Here is a 19,026-nt window from a genome sequence, read left to right on the forward strand (position 1 = left end):
AATCCTTCCCTTTCTCTGCCCAATAAATCAAAGTTGTCAGGAGTTGTCTCAAATAGTCTCACTCTTTCTTTCTGTGCCCCTGGCATTTCTAAAATGGAAATAAAAGTACTTCCCTCATAGGGTTGTTGGGAGGATTAAATCATTGAGTTTGTTTATCCAAAGATGAGGATCCAGCTAATTCACACATCTGAATTGATGCTAACCTAAGACCTGAAGTCCAACTTCTAAAAAATCTAAATGCATAGACAGGGGCACTTTGATAACTAAAGCAGAAATATCTTGCAAGGAAAAGAAAAATCAGAACATGACAAAAAGGAGTATTGGAAAGTCAGAGTTTTAAGTAAAAAGACATATAAAACAAACTGTTGGCATCAATTCCCATATGTCCTAGGATTATATGATCATAGATTCTTCAGTTAATACTATTTGTGTTGCTGGGGCAGGACATTTCACCTCTCTGGAGAAGAGAACATCCCTGAAATTCTCTCTCTCTCAATATTGTTCTTTAGGCTAAAGATATTTTGGTTAAAAGGATGCTTTAAATGTAGCTTAAAATCAACAAAAATTATTTCCTAAATAGCTTTCAAGTGATCCCAAACTGACCCAGATACATTGGGTACCCTAAATTATGAATTATTAATTAAAGACTTACTCGTCAGGACTTCCTGGAGGCCCAGAGGTTAAGAATCCGCCTGCCGGTGCAGAGGATATAGGTTTGATCCCTAGTCTGGGAAAATCCCATATGCTGCACAGGAAATAATCTGTGTGCCACAACTACTGAGTTGCACTCTAGAGCCCGTGCTCCACAACAAGAGAAGCCACTGCGATGAGAAGCCCTGCATCTCAACAAGGAGTAGCCACTACTTGGCACAGCTAGAGAGAGCTCGTGGACAGCAACGAGGCCCAGAGAAGCCACAAAACAACAACAACTCACTCACTGACCTCAAGGGGTTTATAATCAAACTAAGGAATCAATATTCAAGTCATACAAATATTAGCAAATAAACAAGACACCAAATAAATCTTTACTAAGTCACACTGCACTGATACGAAGGATCAAGGAGAACTGAAGTAATCCGAGATGGCTTTGGAGGGATGGGGGACTCAGGTCAGGGGGGAGGAAGGGAAGAATCTGAATCAATGGAAGAAAAGGCACAGAATGAATATGAAGTCTTTGCTTTACAAAGTCTATGTTCTTTCTTTAACTTTAGTCCTGACTTTGCAACCTTGAACAAGTCATTTACCTTTCAATAAATCCACAATTATTAAGAGTCTACTATATATAAAGTATTGTACATCATTTAAATAATGTAGATTTTCCAAGTTAAGAAATGGGGGGGGGGGCTTTAAGATTAAAGAAAACACAGCTCAAAACTAACTCCAATCTCATATCATCTTGGTTATAAAACAATGAAACAAGTGAAACCTGTTCTCTTAAAGAGAATTTTTAAAACTTACTGTTGCTATTTCACCATTCATCAATTAAAATCAAACCCAGCATGAAACCTACATCAAACACATGTGTAACTTTTACTTGGATCAGTCATAGTGAGGGAAAAAAATATTTTTACATGAAAATTTCAGAACCTTGCTCCATTCTTCTCCCATTTGAAAACCATAGTTGTCTTTTGCCACTAAAAACAGTACTTAATTCAACAGCTGTAGAAATAGCCTGAGCCCTTCAATAGCTCATTTATGATAAAGCACTGAATTTATCTAGCAAAAACACAACACAGGCATGGGCACTTCCTTTTGCCCTGTGTATTCCAAATCTCTGCCAACTGCAGAGGAAAGAAAGTACAGATGGACAGGATATCCTGAAATTATTTGGTTTGCCTTATGTCAGTCCAGAGAGAAATCCAGTGCCTGATTCACAGCAAGAAATTCAAATTAAGTAGAAATATCTAGGGTAGCCAGTCCTGGGGCTGAAGGCAGGCATTCCTCACCAGTGGTTCACCAGGGAAGCTTGGAAGGATGGCTTTGCCTAAAGGGAAATCAAGAAATCTTGGCTTTCCAGAATTCACTTCCCTCATTCCATTAAGCTCTTGGCTTAAGAGAAAGTGATTAAGGATAAAAGCATGCATGCCATTTCTTAAGAACACTAACAGGAACCAAGTACCTCAAAACCTATTACATAAAATTTCAACTGACTGAATTTAGAGTTGTGGAGGCATTTGAATATTCTTGTGTATTTGGACACAATTCCTTTAAAACAAATTTTTTTTTGGTATGCAGGATCTTAGTTCCCAGACCAGGGATTGAACCTGTACCCCCTGCATTGGAAGAAGGGAGTTTTAACCACAGACATACAGAGAAGTTCTAGAAACAACTCTTAATGGTACTATATATATATTAAGGTATTGCACATCCAATACATTTCCATAAATACCACAGAGGACCTAGTAGTATGTGTTTGATACTATGCTTGGTACTGAGACTATATTGGCTTTTTTGTAATGCCAAACAACTTAATATGTGAAATATGCATAGCTATGGTGAAGATTTAAAGAGCCAATGAATATAAAGTCCTGAGCCTCCATTCAAATCATAGCTTTCTTTTCCTTCTTCTTTTTTAAATGATTACATTGGTAAACAAGACACGCAGCCCGGTAATCTTGAAGCTGTAGAAGATACAGACAATGGCCTGACATAGTGACAGTGATGATGATGATGATAAGGATCTAATAATAGGAGTTAATACTTATTTAGACTTTACTATGAGCAAGGCTTGTGGCTCAGATGGTAAAGTGTCTGCCTGCAGTGTGGGAGAGCCGGGTTCAATCCCTGGGTTGGGAAGATCCCCTGGTGAAGGAAATGGCAACCCACTCTAGTACTCTTGCCTGGAAAACTCCATGAAAATTCCTGGAAAATTCCAGGAGCCTGGTGGGTTACAGTCCATGGGGTCGCAAAGAATCGGACACGACTGAGCAACTTCACTTTCACTATGAGCAAGGCATTACTCTAAGCACATAGCTCATCAATCAATCCTTATAATAACCCTCTGAAGTAAGTGACTAGGGCCATGGTGAAAAACAAAGTGCTTTAAGTGGCTCAGTTGTGTCTGACTCTTCGTGAACCCATGGACTGTAACCTGCCAGGCTCCTCTGTCCATGGAATTCTCCAGGCAAGAATACTCAACTGGGCAGCCATTCCCTTCTCTAGGGGATCTTCATAACCCAGGGATCAAACCCAAGTCTCCTGCATAGTAGGAGATTTACCATCTGAGCCACCAGGTAAGCCCCAGGGTCATGGTAGTTGATATTCAAATATGTGGGAATGATCCTCTAAACCTCATTCTTGAGTCGCTGGAAAAGCACCTTCTAGGAATTAGTAATATTAAGCAGGTAAAATGACCCAAGGTTTTGGGGCTGGGACAGTAAAAGAAGTTCTGAGCAAAACAAATTAACATGTAGAAATGCCCAGAGCAGAGAATGCACATGGATGATCGAAGAACTGGAAGAAGCTCAGTTCTGGTGATGTCTATGTGAGGCCACCAGCAATGTATAAATTCCTTGTTAGGAAAAGCAGCTACTGGATAGACAGAAAAACAGAAGTGTTCTCAGGAAAGGCAGGGTGTCCTCAGTGTGACAGGAGTTCCTTGGTTGGCAATCTGCCAGAGAAGCCCACCTGTTAGCAGCAGCCTGTACTGGGGAATCCTCTGAACCGGCTTGAGCAGGTAGTGCTTGAGGGCCAGATTAGCACAGCGTGGGCTCATCTGAAAGGAAAGGCATCCAAAGTAAACACGAACATTTTCCTCTGAAGCAAGAGACCCAGACTCAGGTGCTCGGGAAGCCAAGTTTTAAATAGCCAGCAACTCCGGGAGGGGGTTCATGGAGATACTCCCTTTATTTTAAGGCACAACTCATACACTGAGAGGGAGACCAGAGCTGACTCATCATGGAGCCCACCCTCTCTTGCAGATAGGTCTTCGAAATCACTAACTCGTGAGGAAATTCACAGCCCAGAAATAAAACTACTGGGAACTGGATTCAAATAAACATCAGAGCCTGTTGTCAATATACTCATAATAACAACAGTTGGTACTGGGGAGAAGGCAGAAATTCAAGACAACCTGAAAAACAGCCTTGCTAAACAAACCTCTTATAAGCCTGAAGAATGTAAACTTTCTCAGATGAACGGCTACAAAGGACAGCCCCAAATCACATTGTCTATGGAAACATTTGATTCTGGAACCCTTTTGACTTGACCATGAGGACATTTGATTCTGCCTTTAAAGTTGTTTTCTGTAGTATGTATAACAGATACTGGTGCCCAATTCTGAGCCCCACCTCCAATCTCCATAACAGGTATTAACTGGGAAAATGTCCCCGCATCCTAAGATGTCCTGGGGTTCTTACACAGCTCAAGTGAGAAGGGAAGAGTTTTTTCAAATTTGTTCAGAGGGTTCTATTTGTTTCTAAATATATACCTCCAGGGTCTGGTATGCAGGATAATTATAAAAGCATAATGATAATGCATGTTAAGAAAGCATCTGTTGTGCAAGCATCCTTAGACATTGGACGGTTAACTTTCCCCGGTCTTGTGTTTTTTTTTGGTGCCAAGGCAACAGAACAACTCACTGGACAGTGATGAGAACCTGGGCCACAGCTATATATATATATCTATATATCTATCACACTTCCATTCTTAACAGCATGAAGACTTCAGAAGAAAGGAAAAGAGGGAAGAAAAGTTGACACATAATTTTAAAGTTTAATTACCATACAAATTAGAAGAAATAAGCAATATCTTAATACTTCTAAAACTTTTCTAGTTTGGTATAAATGGAATTTACTGATAGTTTTAGCTTCAAAACAGAGAAAGTGGTAGCAAAACAGAGGATGGTAGCAAAAATACCTCAAATTCTCTAACAACAGCAGCAAAACCTGGGTTTTTCTTGCACTGCTCATCCAACAAAGCTATATTCTTATCAAATTCTTTGATGTATGTGGAATACATTTTTAGATATGGTCCCTTCTTTACAAAGATATCAGCAATTCTTTGTTGTTCCGTCCTAAGGAGTGAGAAGGGATAGACAAGAAAAAGAGTCATTACAGGATCCAAAATATATCCACTGATAAGCAGAGTCCCATTTCCAAGCCATCTGTTTATCCTTTTTTCCTCTTCTTATAAGATATATCCCCTAATGCCCACTCTTTCCCATTTCGATTGTCATCATTATATTTTGCCTGGACTCTGCCAGTTCTGACTGGTCTGCTAGTCCTGACTGGTCTTTCCTGCTTCTGTATAGCCAGAGACTTTAGAAAATTCAGATGAATTTCTAAGATAATTTTTTGTAAGACGAATGATAAAGTACGGACAGGGAAATTCTTTGTAATTACATTTTATTTTAGCATGCCTTTAAAAGAGAGCTTTTAGTCACTCCTCAGTCCTTAAACTGTGTAATTATAGTTTTAATCACTCCTTAGCCCTTAAACTGTGTAAGTATAAATTTTATACTTAGGCCGTAGTGAAGTATTAATCACTATTTAGCATATTTTCCCAACATGTAGAGGCAAGATATTTCCAAAACAGGCAGAGGTTATTTTCCTGGATTATATATAAATAAAACTTAGAGGGAAATTTTTTTATCATCAAAGTAGATGATACACAATGTTGTTCTAATAATTTGGTGGTTACCCATGAACTTCAACAGTAAATCCAACCCCCTAAACCAAACTCACCACACATTTCCAAAGATGTCACCAAACTTTCTATTACTGTCTAAATATCATAATACTGTCTAAATATCATAACGGGCTTCCCTGGTGGCTTAGATGGCAAAAAGAATCTGCCTGCAATGTGGGAGACTGGGGTTTGATCCCTGAGTCGAGAAGACCCCCTGGAGAAGGAAATGGCAACCCACTCCAGTATTCTTGGCTGGAGAATTCTGGTGGGCTACAGTCCACAGGGTCACAAAGAGTCGGATAGGACTGAACGACTAACACTCAAATACGGGTAGTGGCAGTCAACCTTTGGTATTGTTTTCCGGTTGTGAAATCTACAGCACCTACAATAATGTCATATATGTGTAAATTTCCTAAACCAAACAGAAAAATCTCCCTATTCTCTCAGTTAACAGCCTCCTTTAGGAAATGCAGTTTCCTCTTTTTGAGGTTCCAAAAAGAGAGATATTTAAAAATGTTTCCAACGTGAATATATCAACTAAACTCTCCTCCCAGTCTCAAAAATCTTGGATTATCAAAGGGCACCTATAGAAAGTTAAATTGGCCAAATATAGGCCCTTCTTGCTTTTGAGACAACATTACTAAAGAATTAAAAAATGTAGTGTACTGAGCTGAGTGCACCAGTGAATTCTGGCCATCTAACGTGATCAATCTAGGGGACTTCCCTGGCAGTCCAATGGTTAAGACTACAAGCCTCCACTATGCAGGGGGCACAGGTTCAATCCCCAGTCGGGGAAATAAGATCCTGCATGATGTGCTGTGTGGTCAAAAATAAATAAATAAATAAAGTGATCAATCTACAGGTAATTCTTACGCCAAGAAAATTCAACATATTGAATAAACACAATGTAAGGAACAACAAGTCTTTGTCACGTGCAGGTCCCTTCTGCCTTTATCTAAAATTGGAAACTCTGGGAAAGCGGGTCGGCCCATTTTTACCAGTTTGACATTCTTTCCTCCAGCTCCTTCAGGAGATCCCGATTGAGCTCATACAGCTGAGGCAAGTAGTACAGGATCTGGTTTAGGATCCGGTCCTCAATCACTGGTTTCCCAAGTTGCCTGGAAGCATGGGCTACTGCATCCCGGAAATCCTGTTACAGTTCAGAGGAGGAAAAACAATGTACACACACATACCACTTAATATAATGAAAAGCTTTTCCCCCAGTCACTCTCTTTACCACAATATGAACTGCAAACTGTATTTCCCATGTAGAGTTCAAATTGAAAGCACCCACTTCCTCTTACCCCACTTACTTGGATAAGAAAGTACACATACATACATACACACATACACACACACACACACACACCCCCCGAGTGGCTGGAGTGGATGTTTGGTTTTTAAACAGAACATGATATTTCTCTTAAATCTTTTGGTTTGATCTCCAAACTTAGCAATTATATTAAGGAGATATCTGCAAATTATACCGGAACTCTTAAGTAGTCCTCAAAATTATTCTAATACTGCTATATGGACAAAATCCATTTATTTAAAAGTTCCCAGAAGATCTTAATTAATTTTACATTGGGAGCATCCTTTTGTCCACTTTCAGTAATTATTTGCTAACTGCTGGAACATTCTAACTGAGGCATTTAGAGGGTGATACATTCTTGATAATCAGAGAATATTGGATGTAAGCCCTTGTTCCTATTCTACTGTATTTCATTGAGCTAGCTCCATTTTACTCATCTGTTAAATGGGTTGTAAGACTTTAATTAGATACTACACACAAAGCTTTCTGCAATGTATTTGGCACACAGACGCAACAAAACATTTTAACTCTGGACTTGAAACTCTCTCTTCCCTCTATCCAACCTCCCCATAAATTCACCAGAATTTATAGAAATTAAAAATTTTTCTCATCACACATTCTTTTTCCTTGACTTTTCCCTATAATAAGACTATTTATACCATGTTTTAAGACAGGTCCACCCTACCCCACCCTCTCTCTCCAGAGAACTTGGAAAGGGTGAGGCTGGAGATGGTACCTGGCCAGAATTCAATATATTTTGAGGCGTACCCTCAGGGGATAAGTAAGACAATAGCAAACTGTATCACAGTCCTGAGGATTCAAAAAAAGATTGTTCCTTCTTAGAAAGGAATTTAATTAAAAACCTTAAGGCAAAGGTTGGGTAAAACAGACTCTTTACTAGGCTTTATCTTTTTTCTCCTTTCTAACTGCTTCCCTTCAGGAATTCACTGGGCAAATCAAAAATCAAAACAAAGACCCTGATTTCTACCCTGATCCCTTTTAATAGCTACCCCATACATACACACACTAACCATTAGTATCAGTATTTCTTGAGCTTCTTGTGAAGGACAACAAACTCATATCTAATTTGAAAGTAAATAAAAGCTACCAGAGTAATGAAAATAAAAACAACAGTAAACAAATGGAACGTAATTAAACTTAAAAAGTTTCTGCAAAGCAAAGGAAACCATAAACAAAAGGAAAAAACAATCCACAGAATGGGAAAAATATCTGCAAATAAAGTGACCTACAAAGAATTAATCTCCAAAATATACAACTAGCTCATGCAGCTCTATGTCAATAAAAACAAACAATCCAATCAAAAAATGTACAGAAGGTCTAAATAGGTATTTCTCCAAAGAAGACATACAGATATCCAAGAGGCTCATGAAAAAATGCTCAACATAACCAATGACCAGAAAAATGCAAATCGAAACTACAGTGAAGTATTACCTCATACTTTATTTTATTGGACTCCAAAATCACTGCAGATGGTGACTGAAGCCATGAAATTAAAAGATGCTTGCTCTCTGGAAGAAAAGCTATGACCAACCCAGATAGCATATTAAAAAGCAGAGACATTACTTTGCCAACAAAAGTCTGTCTAGTCAAAGATATAGTTTTTCCAGTGGTCATGTATGGATGTGAGAGTTGGACTATAAAGAAAGCTGAGTGCAGAAGAATTGATGCTTTTGAACTGTGGTGTTGGAGAAGACTCTTGAGAGTCCCTTGGACTGCAAGGAGATCCAACCAGTCCATCCTGAAGGAAATGAGTCCTGAATATTCATTGAAAGGACTGATGCGGAAGCTCAAACTCCAAAACTTTGGTCACCTGATGTGCAGAACTGACTCACTGGAAAGGACCCAGATGCCGGGAAAGATTGAAGGCGGGAGGAGAAGGGGACGACAGAGGATGAGATGGCTGGATGGCATCACCGACTGAATGGACATGAGTTTGAGTAAGCTCTGGGAGTTGGTGATGGACAGGGAGGCCTGGCGTGCTGCAGTCCATGGGGTTGCAAAAAGTCAGACACAACTGAGTGACTGAACTGAATCACCTTATACAGGTCAGGATGGCATCATCAAAATATCTACAAGTAATAAATGCTAGAGAGTCTGTGGAGAAAAGGGAACCCTCCTACACTGTGGGTGGGAATGTAAATTGGTACAGCTACGAGGGAAACAGTATGGACGCTCCTTAAAATACTAAAAACAGAACTACCGTACGATCCAGTAATCCCATTCTTGGGCATCCATCAGGAGAAAATCATACTTCAAAAGGATACATGCAAATGTTTATTGCAGCACTATTTGCAATAGTCAAGAAATGGAGGGGACTTCCCTAGTAGTCAAGTGGTTAAGATCCTTGTTTCCACTGCAGAAAGCAAGAGTTCAACCCCTGCTTGAGGAACCAGATTTTGTGATTCTGCATGTCACCCCATACAACCAAAGGGAAAAAAAAGAAAAAAATGACTCCTCTTCTAAGGTATATTTTAGACAAGTCAAATGCTATGCTCAACAAGTGCTAATAAACCCTTCACTTAGTGCTCAGTGTGTTCAACTCTTCAAGATTCCATGCACTGTAGCCCACCCAAGGAATCTTCCAGGCAAGAATACTGGAGTGAGTTACCATTTCCTCCTGCAGGGGATCTTTCCACGTCTCCTGTGTCTCCTGCATTGAAAGGCGCATTCTTTACCACTGAGCCACCTGGGAAGCCCTCAGTACCTTTATCAACCCCAAAGAGTCATATTAACCCATAGGAACCAAACTACTTCCACCAGTAACTAAAGAACTACTTTTACAACTAATTACTGTAATATAAAATAAGAATTTACTACTTGTATAAACTAAAATTCAGAAAAACACACAAAAAAACTCCACAAACCAAATGGATTGGGGCCAAATTCCACCTCCAAACAGCTTGTTTTTATCAGCACTCACATATAGTAAGAGAAAATAGAGCTAACTTAACATTTTTGACAGTCATCAGGATTTCCATCAGGCAGAACTATAGAGAATGTGTTTACATATCACAAATAACATCCTCAACTGTAAATATACTCAAAGCACTATAACTAAACATCTTCTATGGCATTTTTCATTTTCCCAGTTCAAAGACTAATATAATTAAGATGCAAGAGTTCCTTTTTCAGCAAAACAAGAAGCACTGTCCTTTCTTCTGATAGGTTAAATGATGGATATGTTTGTCCCCTGGCAGGAGGATAACTTTTATTTTCCAGTTAGAAGGCATTTCCTCAGCCAGGACAGTGACAGCAGACATTAGCTGCTAAGCAGCTTAAGGACCTGTTTGACACAGCTTTGCTAGACTCTGCATTCCATGTCTGCCACCACTGCCAAAAAGGAAACTGGTTTATTTAAGACACAGTCAACAGAGACCAGCTAGTATGCTGCACTGACGAGTAAGGTGGTCACCTCTAACTGGGGGTCCCTGACACATACCTGGCAAAACTGTGGGGTTTTTTTTGAAGTATTATTGGGTAATGTCAGCAGTTCTGCAGGAATGAATGGCCAAAGATGCCATTTTGGGGGCTTGTACTGTGCTTTTCTTGGAAGAAAAGCTATGACCAACCTAGACAGCATATTAAAAAGCAGAGACATTACTTTGCCAACAAAGGTCCGTCTAGTCAAAGCTATGGTTTTTCCAGTAGTCATGTATGGGTGTGAGAGTTGGATCATAAAGAAACTCAGCACCAAAGAACTGATGCTTTTGAACCGTAGTGTTAGAGAAGACTCTTGAGAGTCCCCTGGACTGCAAGATCAAACTAGTCAATCCTAAAGGAAATCAGTCCTGAATATTCATTGAAAGGACTGATGCTGAAGCTGAAGCTCCAATACTTTGGCCACCTGATGTGAAGAGCCAACTCACTGGAAAAGACCCTGATGCTGGGAAAGATTGAAGGCAGGAGAAGGGGACAACAGAGGATGAGATAGATGGCATCACCAACTCAATGGACATGAGTTTGAGGAGGCTCCGGGAGTTGGTGATGGACAGGGAAGCCTGGCATGCTGCAGTCCATGGGGTTGCAAAGAGTTGGACACAACTGAGCAACTGAACTGAACTGTGAGGCATGCAGGACCTTAGTTCCCAGACCAGGGATTGAGCCTGTGACCCCTGCAGTGGAAGCACTGGAGCTTAACCATTGAACCACCAGGGAAGTCCACCATGATGTATTTTTTTAAAATTATGACAGCATGTCAAAATAAAAGAGAAATAATTATAAGAGCAAAAGAAGAATGTCTACGATGACCTTCTTAACTGCACAGGGCAGCCCTGGCCCCCATCTCATTTCCCCACCCTGTGGGCCACCATCCCCTGAAAGCCATGTGCAGTGGCCACAACGCCAGATGTAACTAAGTCACACAGGAACTACACACAATCTAACTTCTCAACTCTTCATGAACCTCAACCACTGCCAAACATGTGCCACTGGAAGGAGGAAAAAAAATATTTTTAATAGAAAGGATGATTACAACATATGTCTGGTTCTTCTTCTAAATGCTAACAGCCAGGATAATTTGGGAAAGTGTGATGACACTTATGAGCCAGAGGCAAAACTATTTTGGGGCAGAAGAATCTAAAGTTGCCAACACCCCCTTGAATAAGTCAGTGAGGACACAGGACGATAGGACTAGTACTTTCCGTTAGATCCAGAGTATAGTTTTTCACACTGGAAAAGCTGAGGAATTAAAATAAATGGGTGGAAGGGAGCTATAGTATAAAAATGTTAGGTGCTGGCATCCCTGGTGGCTCAGTGGTAAAGAATCTGCCTGCCAATGCAGAAGACACGGGTTTGATCCCTGGTCCAGGAAGACCCCGCATGCTGCGGAGCACCTAAGCCTATGCACAACTACTGAGCCTGTGTTCTAGAGCCCAGAAGACAGAATTACTGAAGCCCACATGCCCTAGAGCCCATGTCCCACAAGAGAAGGCCGCGTACAGCTAGTAGAGAGGAGCCCCCACTTGCTGCAACTAGAGAAAAAGCCCATGCAGCAACAAAGTCCCAGCACAGTCAAAAATAAATAAAAATAAAATTATTTTAAAAAGGTAAATGAGTGAGTTTTTTAAAATATCAACTACATATACTTCAGTCTATTCTTCTAACATAAAACCTACCAAAGAGTCTGTATGCAAAACAAGTTCCTAATCACCACCAACCTGGCCTTTTTAGAAATAGAAATGGGTGCCTCAATTAAAAAGTGTAGTATAATATTATTCTTAATAATTTGAAGAAAACCTACAACCAGATCAACTTAAAAAAAAATACTCAGTTCCTGTGAGGTATTAACATACTAGTCTTACCACCTCTGATCTCCTGGGCAAAAGCAAGCAAAAATCAATGCAAACAAAATCGAGACTGAACATTTTAACGTAATGAAGCACAAAACAGATGGCCTTGTTCATCAGGTCAGACTTTATATCCCCAGGGCCAAAGAGCAGCAAGTGACTTAATGACCAGCTGTCCTGACTGGCATAACCCGACCTTAGGGCATTACTTAACCACTATGATGACACAGTGAATTACAAAGACCAAATGGATATATGGGCAGACAAGGGGCTCTGTAGAGCTCCCTGCCTATATGAAGGGCACTAATCAATTCGTATTAAGCAAAAGCAAAGGAGCTGCTAAGATCAGAGAGCTATGATGAATAAGCAAAAGGCAGTGTGATGCTATGAAGTACAAGTGGGGATGGGGTATAGGCTCCACATTAATAACTTGATTTTATTCTAAAATGAAAATGTTTGACCAAGGAAGTTACTCCTCCCTTTCTCTATGTTCAGACCCGGTGATAATCTGAAAGCAAGCCAATAAACTCAAAAATACACCAGAGCCTATACAGCACAGCAGACATTCCAAGTAACAACTTTTCATCAATTTCTGAACTTTCATCACTTAGCACGTGGGTTCAAAGGGACCCAGAATTTAAAGTCTGGCTTTGCCATTTAGTAATGGGGTACTTTTGGCAGTTAGGTCACTTTCTTCACTTAAAAAACAGACATGACACCCATTTGACAGGGTTGTCATGAGGACTGAAACAGATAATTTATGTAACACAGCACGCTGCACAGAGAGCACTCAGTAGACAGCCATTTATTTCATTAAAGGAGATTCAGTTATTTTAAATGATCACATGACCACCATTTACAATCCCAAGTCCCTTGAAGCTCGGAAAAAGAGCTCTCAAACAGAAGTCTATAAACAGAAGCAAACATCAAAGCAAGGTGAGGAAAACCAACAGTCCAGTGGCAAGACAGAGACACGCTTAACAATGAACTTCATTCAGCGAAGGAAGCCACTCAAAACTGAAAGTTTGGTGTCCATGTCAACATACAATACAGGAGGATGCTTCACAACTAAAAAACAAATAATAATTAAATAGTTCACAAAACTGAAAAAGAGACAGTGTATTTGGTAAAACAAGATGGTCATTTTAATATGGTAACAACTGGAGGCTTCTGTGAGGAAGTCTTTTATTTTTATAATGCACTTTTTTTAAAAAGATATATTCTATTTACTAACAAACACCTGACTGTCCAAAGTAACTCTGCCTCTAACTCTACGGATTTTAATTGAGAGTCTTCTCAAATCTTCAGGGTAATATATATCCCAGCCTAAGGAAATTGGTGGAACAAAAATGCCTCATTACAAGTACCACTTACCTACAACTTAACCAGCCCATCTTTGTTCGAAAGACCTCAAAGTCTTTGATCATTCTCTCTTAAGACGTATTATTTAAATCATGCTGTTTAGACATTTATAAAATAAGTTTATAGATACATCTATTAAACCAGTCTCCCAGCAGAGAGCAAATCAAATAACAAAAACAAAACAAAAAAAATTGTATCATTTGTACTTAATTATATTAGATGTCTAAGGTGTTTTATCTTGAAAATGGTACTTATAAACAATATTATAGCAACCTCTGGATTGGACAACTTCTGATACAAAAAAGGAAAATAAATATAATTAACTAGAGCTCTACCAAACCAAGAATTATTCATCACTTTCCTATCATTCATTTAACAGATATTAATTTAGTGGGATAACACTAAACAAAACAGACAAAAATCCCTGTTTTCACGGAGCTTACTTTCTAATGGAAAAAGAAACTTAGTAGGGTATTTTTCAGGAACAAATTCTATTTTGATTGATTTGAGTAAAAGCTTACTTGGTAACAACAAAATTAAATAGTACAGATTTTAACTGATAGAAATAATTCTAAATAACAGCACATGGGAAATAGATGGGGAAACAGTGGAAACAGTGTCAGACTTTATTTTGGGGGGCTCCAAAATCACTGCAGATGGTGACTGCAGCCATGAAATTAAAAGACGCTTACTCCTTGGAAGGAAAGTTATGACCAACCTAGATAGCATATTCAAAAGCAGAGACATTACTTTCCCAACAAAGGTCCGTCTAGTCAAGGCTATGGTTTTTCCTGTGGTCATGTATGAATGTGAGAGTTGGACTGTGAAGAAGGCTGAGCGCCGAAGAATTGATGCTTTTGAACTGTGGTGTTGGAGAAGACTCTTGGACTGCAAGGTGATCCAACCAGTCCATTCTGAAAGAGATCAGCCCTGGGATTTCTTTGGAGGGAATGATGCTAAAAAGCTGAAACTCCAGTACTTTGGCCACTTCATGTGAAGAGGTGACTCACTGGAAAAGACTCTGATGCTGGGAGGGATTGGGGGCAGGAGGAGAAGGGGACGACAGAGGATGAGATGGCTGGATGGCATCACTGACTCGATGGACGTAAGTCTAAGTGAACTCCAGGAGTTGGTGATGGACAGGAGGCCTGGCGAGCTGCGATTCAAGGGGTCGCAAAGAGTCGGACACGACTGAGCGACTGAACTGAACTGAACTGAACCTGAAGAATGTCCACTTCACCTGCAGCTAACACTAATTAAGTGCCTAACATTTATTTTGTATGATCACATTTAACCATCACACCAAATGTGGTTATTATTCCCATTTTCAAGAAGAAACCAAGGCTTGATTAATTTCTCCAAGAGCACAGTTAGTGGCAGAAGCACAATTCTTAACCACTAGCCAATTAGTCACATTCATTCATTCAATAACATTTGCTGGGGGCCTTCCACACAATAGGAATGATGGGAAACTCAGAAGATATTCCTGGGTTGGGAAGATCCCCTGGGAAAGGGAATGGCAACTCACTCCAGTATTCTTGCCTGGAGAATCCCATGGATAGAGGAGCCTGGCAGGCTACAGTACATGGGGTCACAAAGAGTTGGACATGACTGAGCAGCTAACACTTTCACTTTTTTTTCTTTTCTGAAACTACAGGATCGTTGCCCTCACCTAGCTTACATTTTAGAAAGTGAAGTAAAGTGAAAGTCGCTCAGTCGTGTCCAACTCTGTGACTCCATGGACTGTAGCCCGCCAGGCTTCTCTGTCCAAGGGATTTTCCAGATCAGAATACTGGAGTGGGCTGCCATTTCCTTCTCCAGGGGATCTTCCCAACCCAGGGATCGAACCCAGGTCTCCCACATTGCAGGCAGATTCTTTACCATCTAAGCCATCAGGGAAGCCCTACATTTTAGAAGAAGAGACTAAAAACAAACAAGTAAACAAACAGATAAACAACATATGTGATGTAATCAAGAAGAAAATAAACACAGGAAAGTTGGAAAGGATGGTCAAGGAAGACCTCTTTGACGAAGTCACCTTAAGCTCAACTGGAAGGATAAAGAAAGAACTAGCTTGAATGAATGAAGGAAGGATAAATATTCCAGGAAACCGCACTGGTAAAATCTCTCAGCAGAAATAACCTTAGCACTGAACTACAAACTGAAAGCAGGCCATGATGGGACAGAACATAGTCTTTTACAAGTGAGAGAAGGCCTTCCTCTCTTTCACTGCCTTTTCATCTCATTACTAGAAGCCAAATACAGAGCACCTTACAGGCGCAGGGAACGATAACTTACTATCCACATTAGATCATTTCTGACAGTAAAAGGAAGCTCTATTAATAATATTTGTTGCTGCTGTTTAGTCACTAAGTCATGTCTGACTCTTTGCAACCCCATGGACTGTAGCCCGCCAGGATCCTCTGCCCATGGGATTTCCCAGGCAGGAATACTGGAGTGGGTTGCCACTCCCTTCTCCAAGGGATCTTCCTGACCTAGCAATTAAACCTACATTTCCTTCATTGGCAGGCAATTCTTTACCACTGAGTCACCTGAGAAGCCCATTAATAATATTATGCCAAGGCAATAACCAAGATGGTCAAAAGCAGATTAGGACAGATCGTCATCCTACTTCCAGGACTTGGGACTTGCTAAGGAACAGCTTTTATTCTTAATGCAATGGGAATCATATAAACAGCTTTAAGCAGGAGAGTGACATGACCTAATACATATTTTAAGAAAATCACCCTTAATACTTCACATGAAAAAATATTTTAAGGAACAGACTGAAGGGGGGTAAGAATGGAAATAGGAAGCCCAGTTAAAAGGCTGATGCTGTTTTGAGTAAGAGATGATATTCTGGACTAGGATAGTGGCAGTAAAGAGGAAATAAAATCAGCAGGGTTGCTAACAGTTTGGCAAGAGAGGTGAGAGGGAGAAATGAAGAACAAATCCTAGTTTTCTGGCTCTGGCAGCTATATGGATGTCATCACTATTTTGAAAAAAGAATCTCTTTTTTTCTTTGGACTCAATAGTGTATTGACTTAGAGACAATGTGTATATTGGACCATTTTTTCAAATCTAGGTCAAAGTCTAAGCGCTCATGGTAGATACTGCAGAGTAAGGACCATATAAAACATTACTTTTAAAGTCTTGCTACTGCCTCTGCAGGCCCAATTTTTTCTCGCAAACATCAGAAGAATCAAAGCCTTCAACTAAGTACACCGATTCTTAGAATTTTAAGTATACTTTAAATCACATGATCGCTACCCAAATCTAATTCTTTCCAATGTAGTATGATAAAATTTATTAGTTTAGATTTAAAATCACTTTTATGAGCTATATCACCTAGTTCATCAAATTCGAAACCAAGAAATAATAGTGAGCTACAGTGATATATTGAAGTGATATATAAAGTATTGCACTACAGAGATACATTAAATTTCAAGTGTGACTACTAACTATACTAGACAGTGCAGATAACTGAACATTTTTGTTTCTGAGAAAGATCTATTAATGTTAATCTAGAGTCTCGAATATGGAAAACTATTAATGGGAAATCATATATAACTGAAATAATAGCTCCTCCCAAGCCACTAATATAATGGGTTGATTTCCAAAGATACCCACTGGGTTATCTAAAGCCTGTTAAGATACTTTAAAGCAGTCATATTCTATCATATAACACAGTAGTTAACTCATTTAGATGAAATCAGATAGCAGCAGCATTCAGGATTACAACTATCCATGAGCTATCTTTGTGGTAGGGGAGTAAACGTGAGCCTTAATAGCATGATTGGAATGTTGGACTGAAACAAGAGATGCTTTTGGCTTTACCCACATTATCCTGGTGACAAAGCCCTCCTAGCAATGGTTCAGAATCTGTTTTAATGCCTGGCTGTTAAGACACCCACTAATGTTGGGCTCTGCTGAGTTACCCTTTGCACATACCAGACAGGATGTTAATATAAGGTTGGCAGATGATCTATTCTCACTCCTACATTAAAAGCTTAGGAGGTTTTGAAGATGTACAAATCAAGGTGAGTTACGGATGATTCACTCTGTTCAACATCAGTGGGGAAGAAGCCGAGGCCATCTATCAGATCTGAGATGATAAGGGAAACATTTTGGTCTAATTGTCTATTCTTATGGTGCTTTTGTTTTGTTTCAAACACACAGAGGTAAGAATCAGGATACATATTTTTTTTTAAAAATCAAACACTCTGGTAATGCTTTTACTGGGCTTGCCTTGTGGCTCAGTTGGTAAAGAATCAGCCTGCAATGCAGGAGACCTAGGTTCAATCCCTGGGTTGGGAAGATCCCCTGGAGAAGGCAAAGGCTACCCACTCCAGTATTCTGGCCTGGAGAATTCCATGGACTGTATAGTTCATGGGGTCACGAAGAGTTGACTTTCACTTCACTTCACTTCATTGCTTTTAAGTGCTTCTCTACCTACTGGAATCAGAACTTCCTTCATGAAAACGAAATTTTAGTTCAGGAGTAGAGGAAAAGGCATTTGAAAGCATCAGAATTGTGAAAAGTCTACTGCCTGGTAATATTAAAATGGATACTTCATTCACTGATGCTCTACATGGGAAGAAGGAGAAGAAGAAAATATAACAGCAATTTGAGATCCTATCATACACTTGATAATTTTAGTTTTTTTCACATACTTTATTTCACTGATTCTTCATGACCTGAGAGATGGATTTTTTTTTTTTTTTCAGCCACACCACAGCTTGTGAGACCTTGAGTTCCCTGACGAGGCGTGGAACCTGGACCCTCAGCAGTGAAAGCTCAGAGTTCTAACCACTAGACAGCCATGGATTTCCCCAAACTGTTTTCTAAAATTCACATACCTAGTAAGAAACAGAATCTACTTAGCTAATGCTTCTCCAAGTGTGGTCTACAAATTGTTATAGGTATACAAAGACATTAGTCAAAAAAAGTAAGAATAAGGGATTAGAAACTTTTCTATCCATGAATTTTTATTGCATTTTACCAAAGTTTTGGTCCACCATGGATGTGCAATTTAAATATTCATTTGCTCACCAAAGCAGTGTGAGAAGCAATATATTAGACTACAGGCATCCTAAACATATGTTCCATGCAAGGTTTGAATAGCACAGTGAAGTTAAACAGCAATTTTTGCCTCTACCAGTTTCCTCATTCACTTGCAGATGCTTCAAATTTCCTTCAGGAGGTCCTCTGTCTATTTAAACATGTCTATCAGAAAATATGTCAAATAGATATAATGTGCTCATTCTGGAGATAAATTCTAAGTTTTCAAGAAAACAGCAATTTAGCATTTTCTTCCACCTCTCCCTCTACAGTTCCTTATACAATAGAGACAGTTGGGGCATAGCAGCCAATGCATATGCAGTTTATTTTCAAAAGTCATTTATTTATCAAGTTTAT

General features: G+C 39.6%; 1 protein-coding gene across 4 annotated transcripts in view; it reads right to left on the reverse strand.

The window, feature by feature from the left end:
• Positions 1-19,026, reverse strand: part of FGD6 (FYVE, RhoGEF and PH domain containing 6) — a 103,411-nt gene that overhangs the window by 32,159 nt on the left and 52,226 nt on the right. For 2 of the 4 annotated variants that reach the window (XM_086399106.1, XM_086399105.1), the window contains exons 6-8: positions 6,627-6,778; positions 4,858-5,014; positions 3,628-3,715 (exon numbers count right to left, since the gene is read on the reverse strand). In XM_086399106.1, coding sequence (XP_086255232.1) covers positions 3,628-3,715; positions 4,858-5,014; positions 6,627-6,778 — 397 coding nt within the window. Of the gene's footprint in view, positions 1-3,627; positions 3,716-4,857; positions 5,015-6,626; positions 6,779-13,034; positions 13,315-19,026 lie in introns of those variants that run through there. The other 2 variants (XM_086399109.1, XM_086399107.1) reach the window with 1 other exon arrangement.

The sequence above is a fragment of the Bos grunniens genome, chromosome 5 (assembly GCF_055505025.1).
Source record: "Bos grunniens cultivar Pamir isolate PY7600 chromosome 5, Bosgru_T2T1.0, whole genome shotgun sequence".
Classification (NCBI taxonomy): Eukaryota; Metazoa; Chordata; class Mammalia; order Artiodactyla; family Bovidae; genus Bos; species Bos grunniens.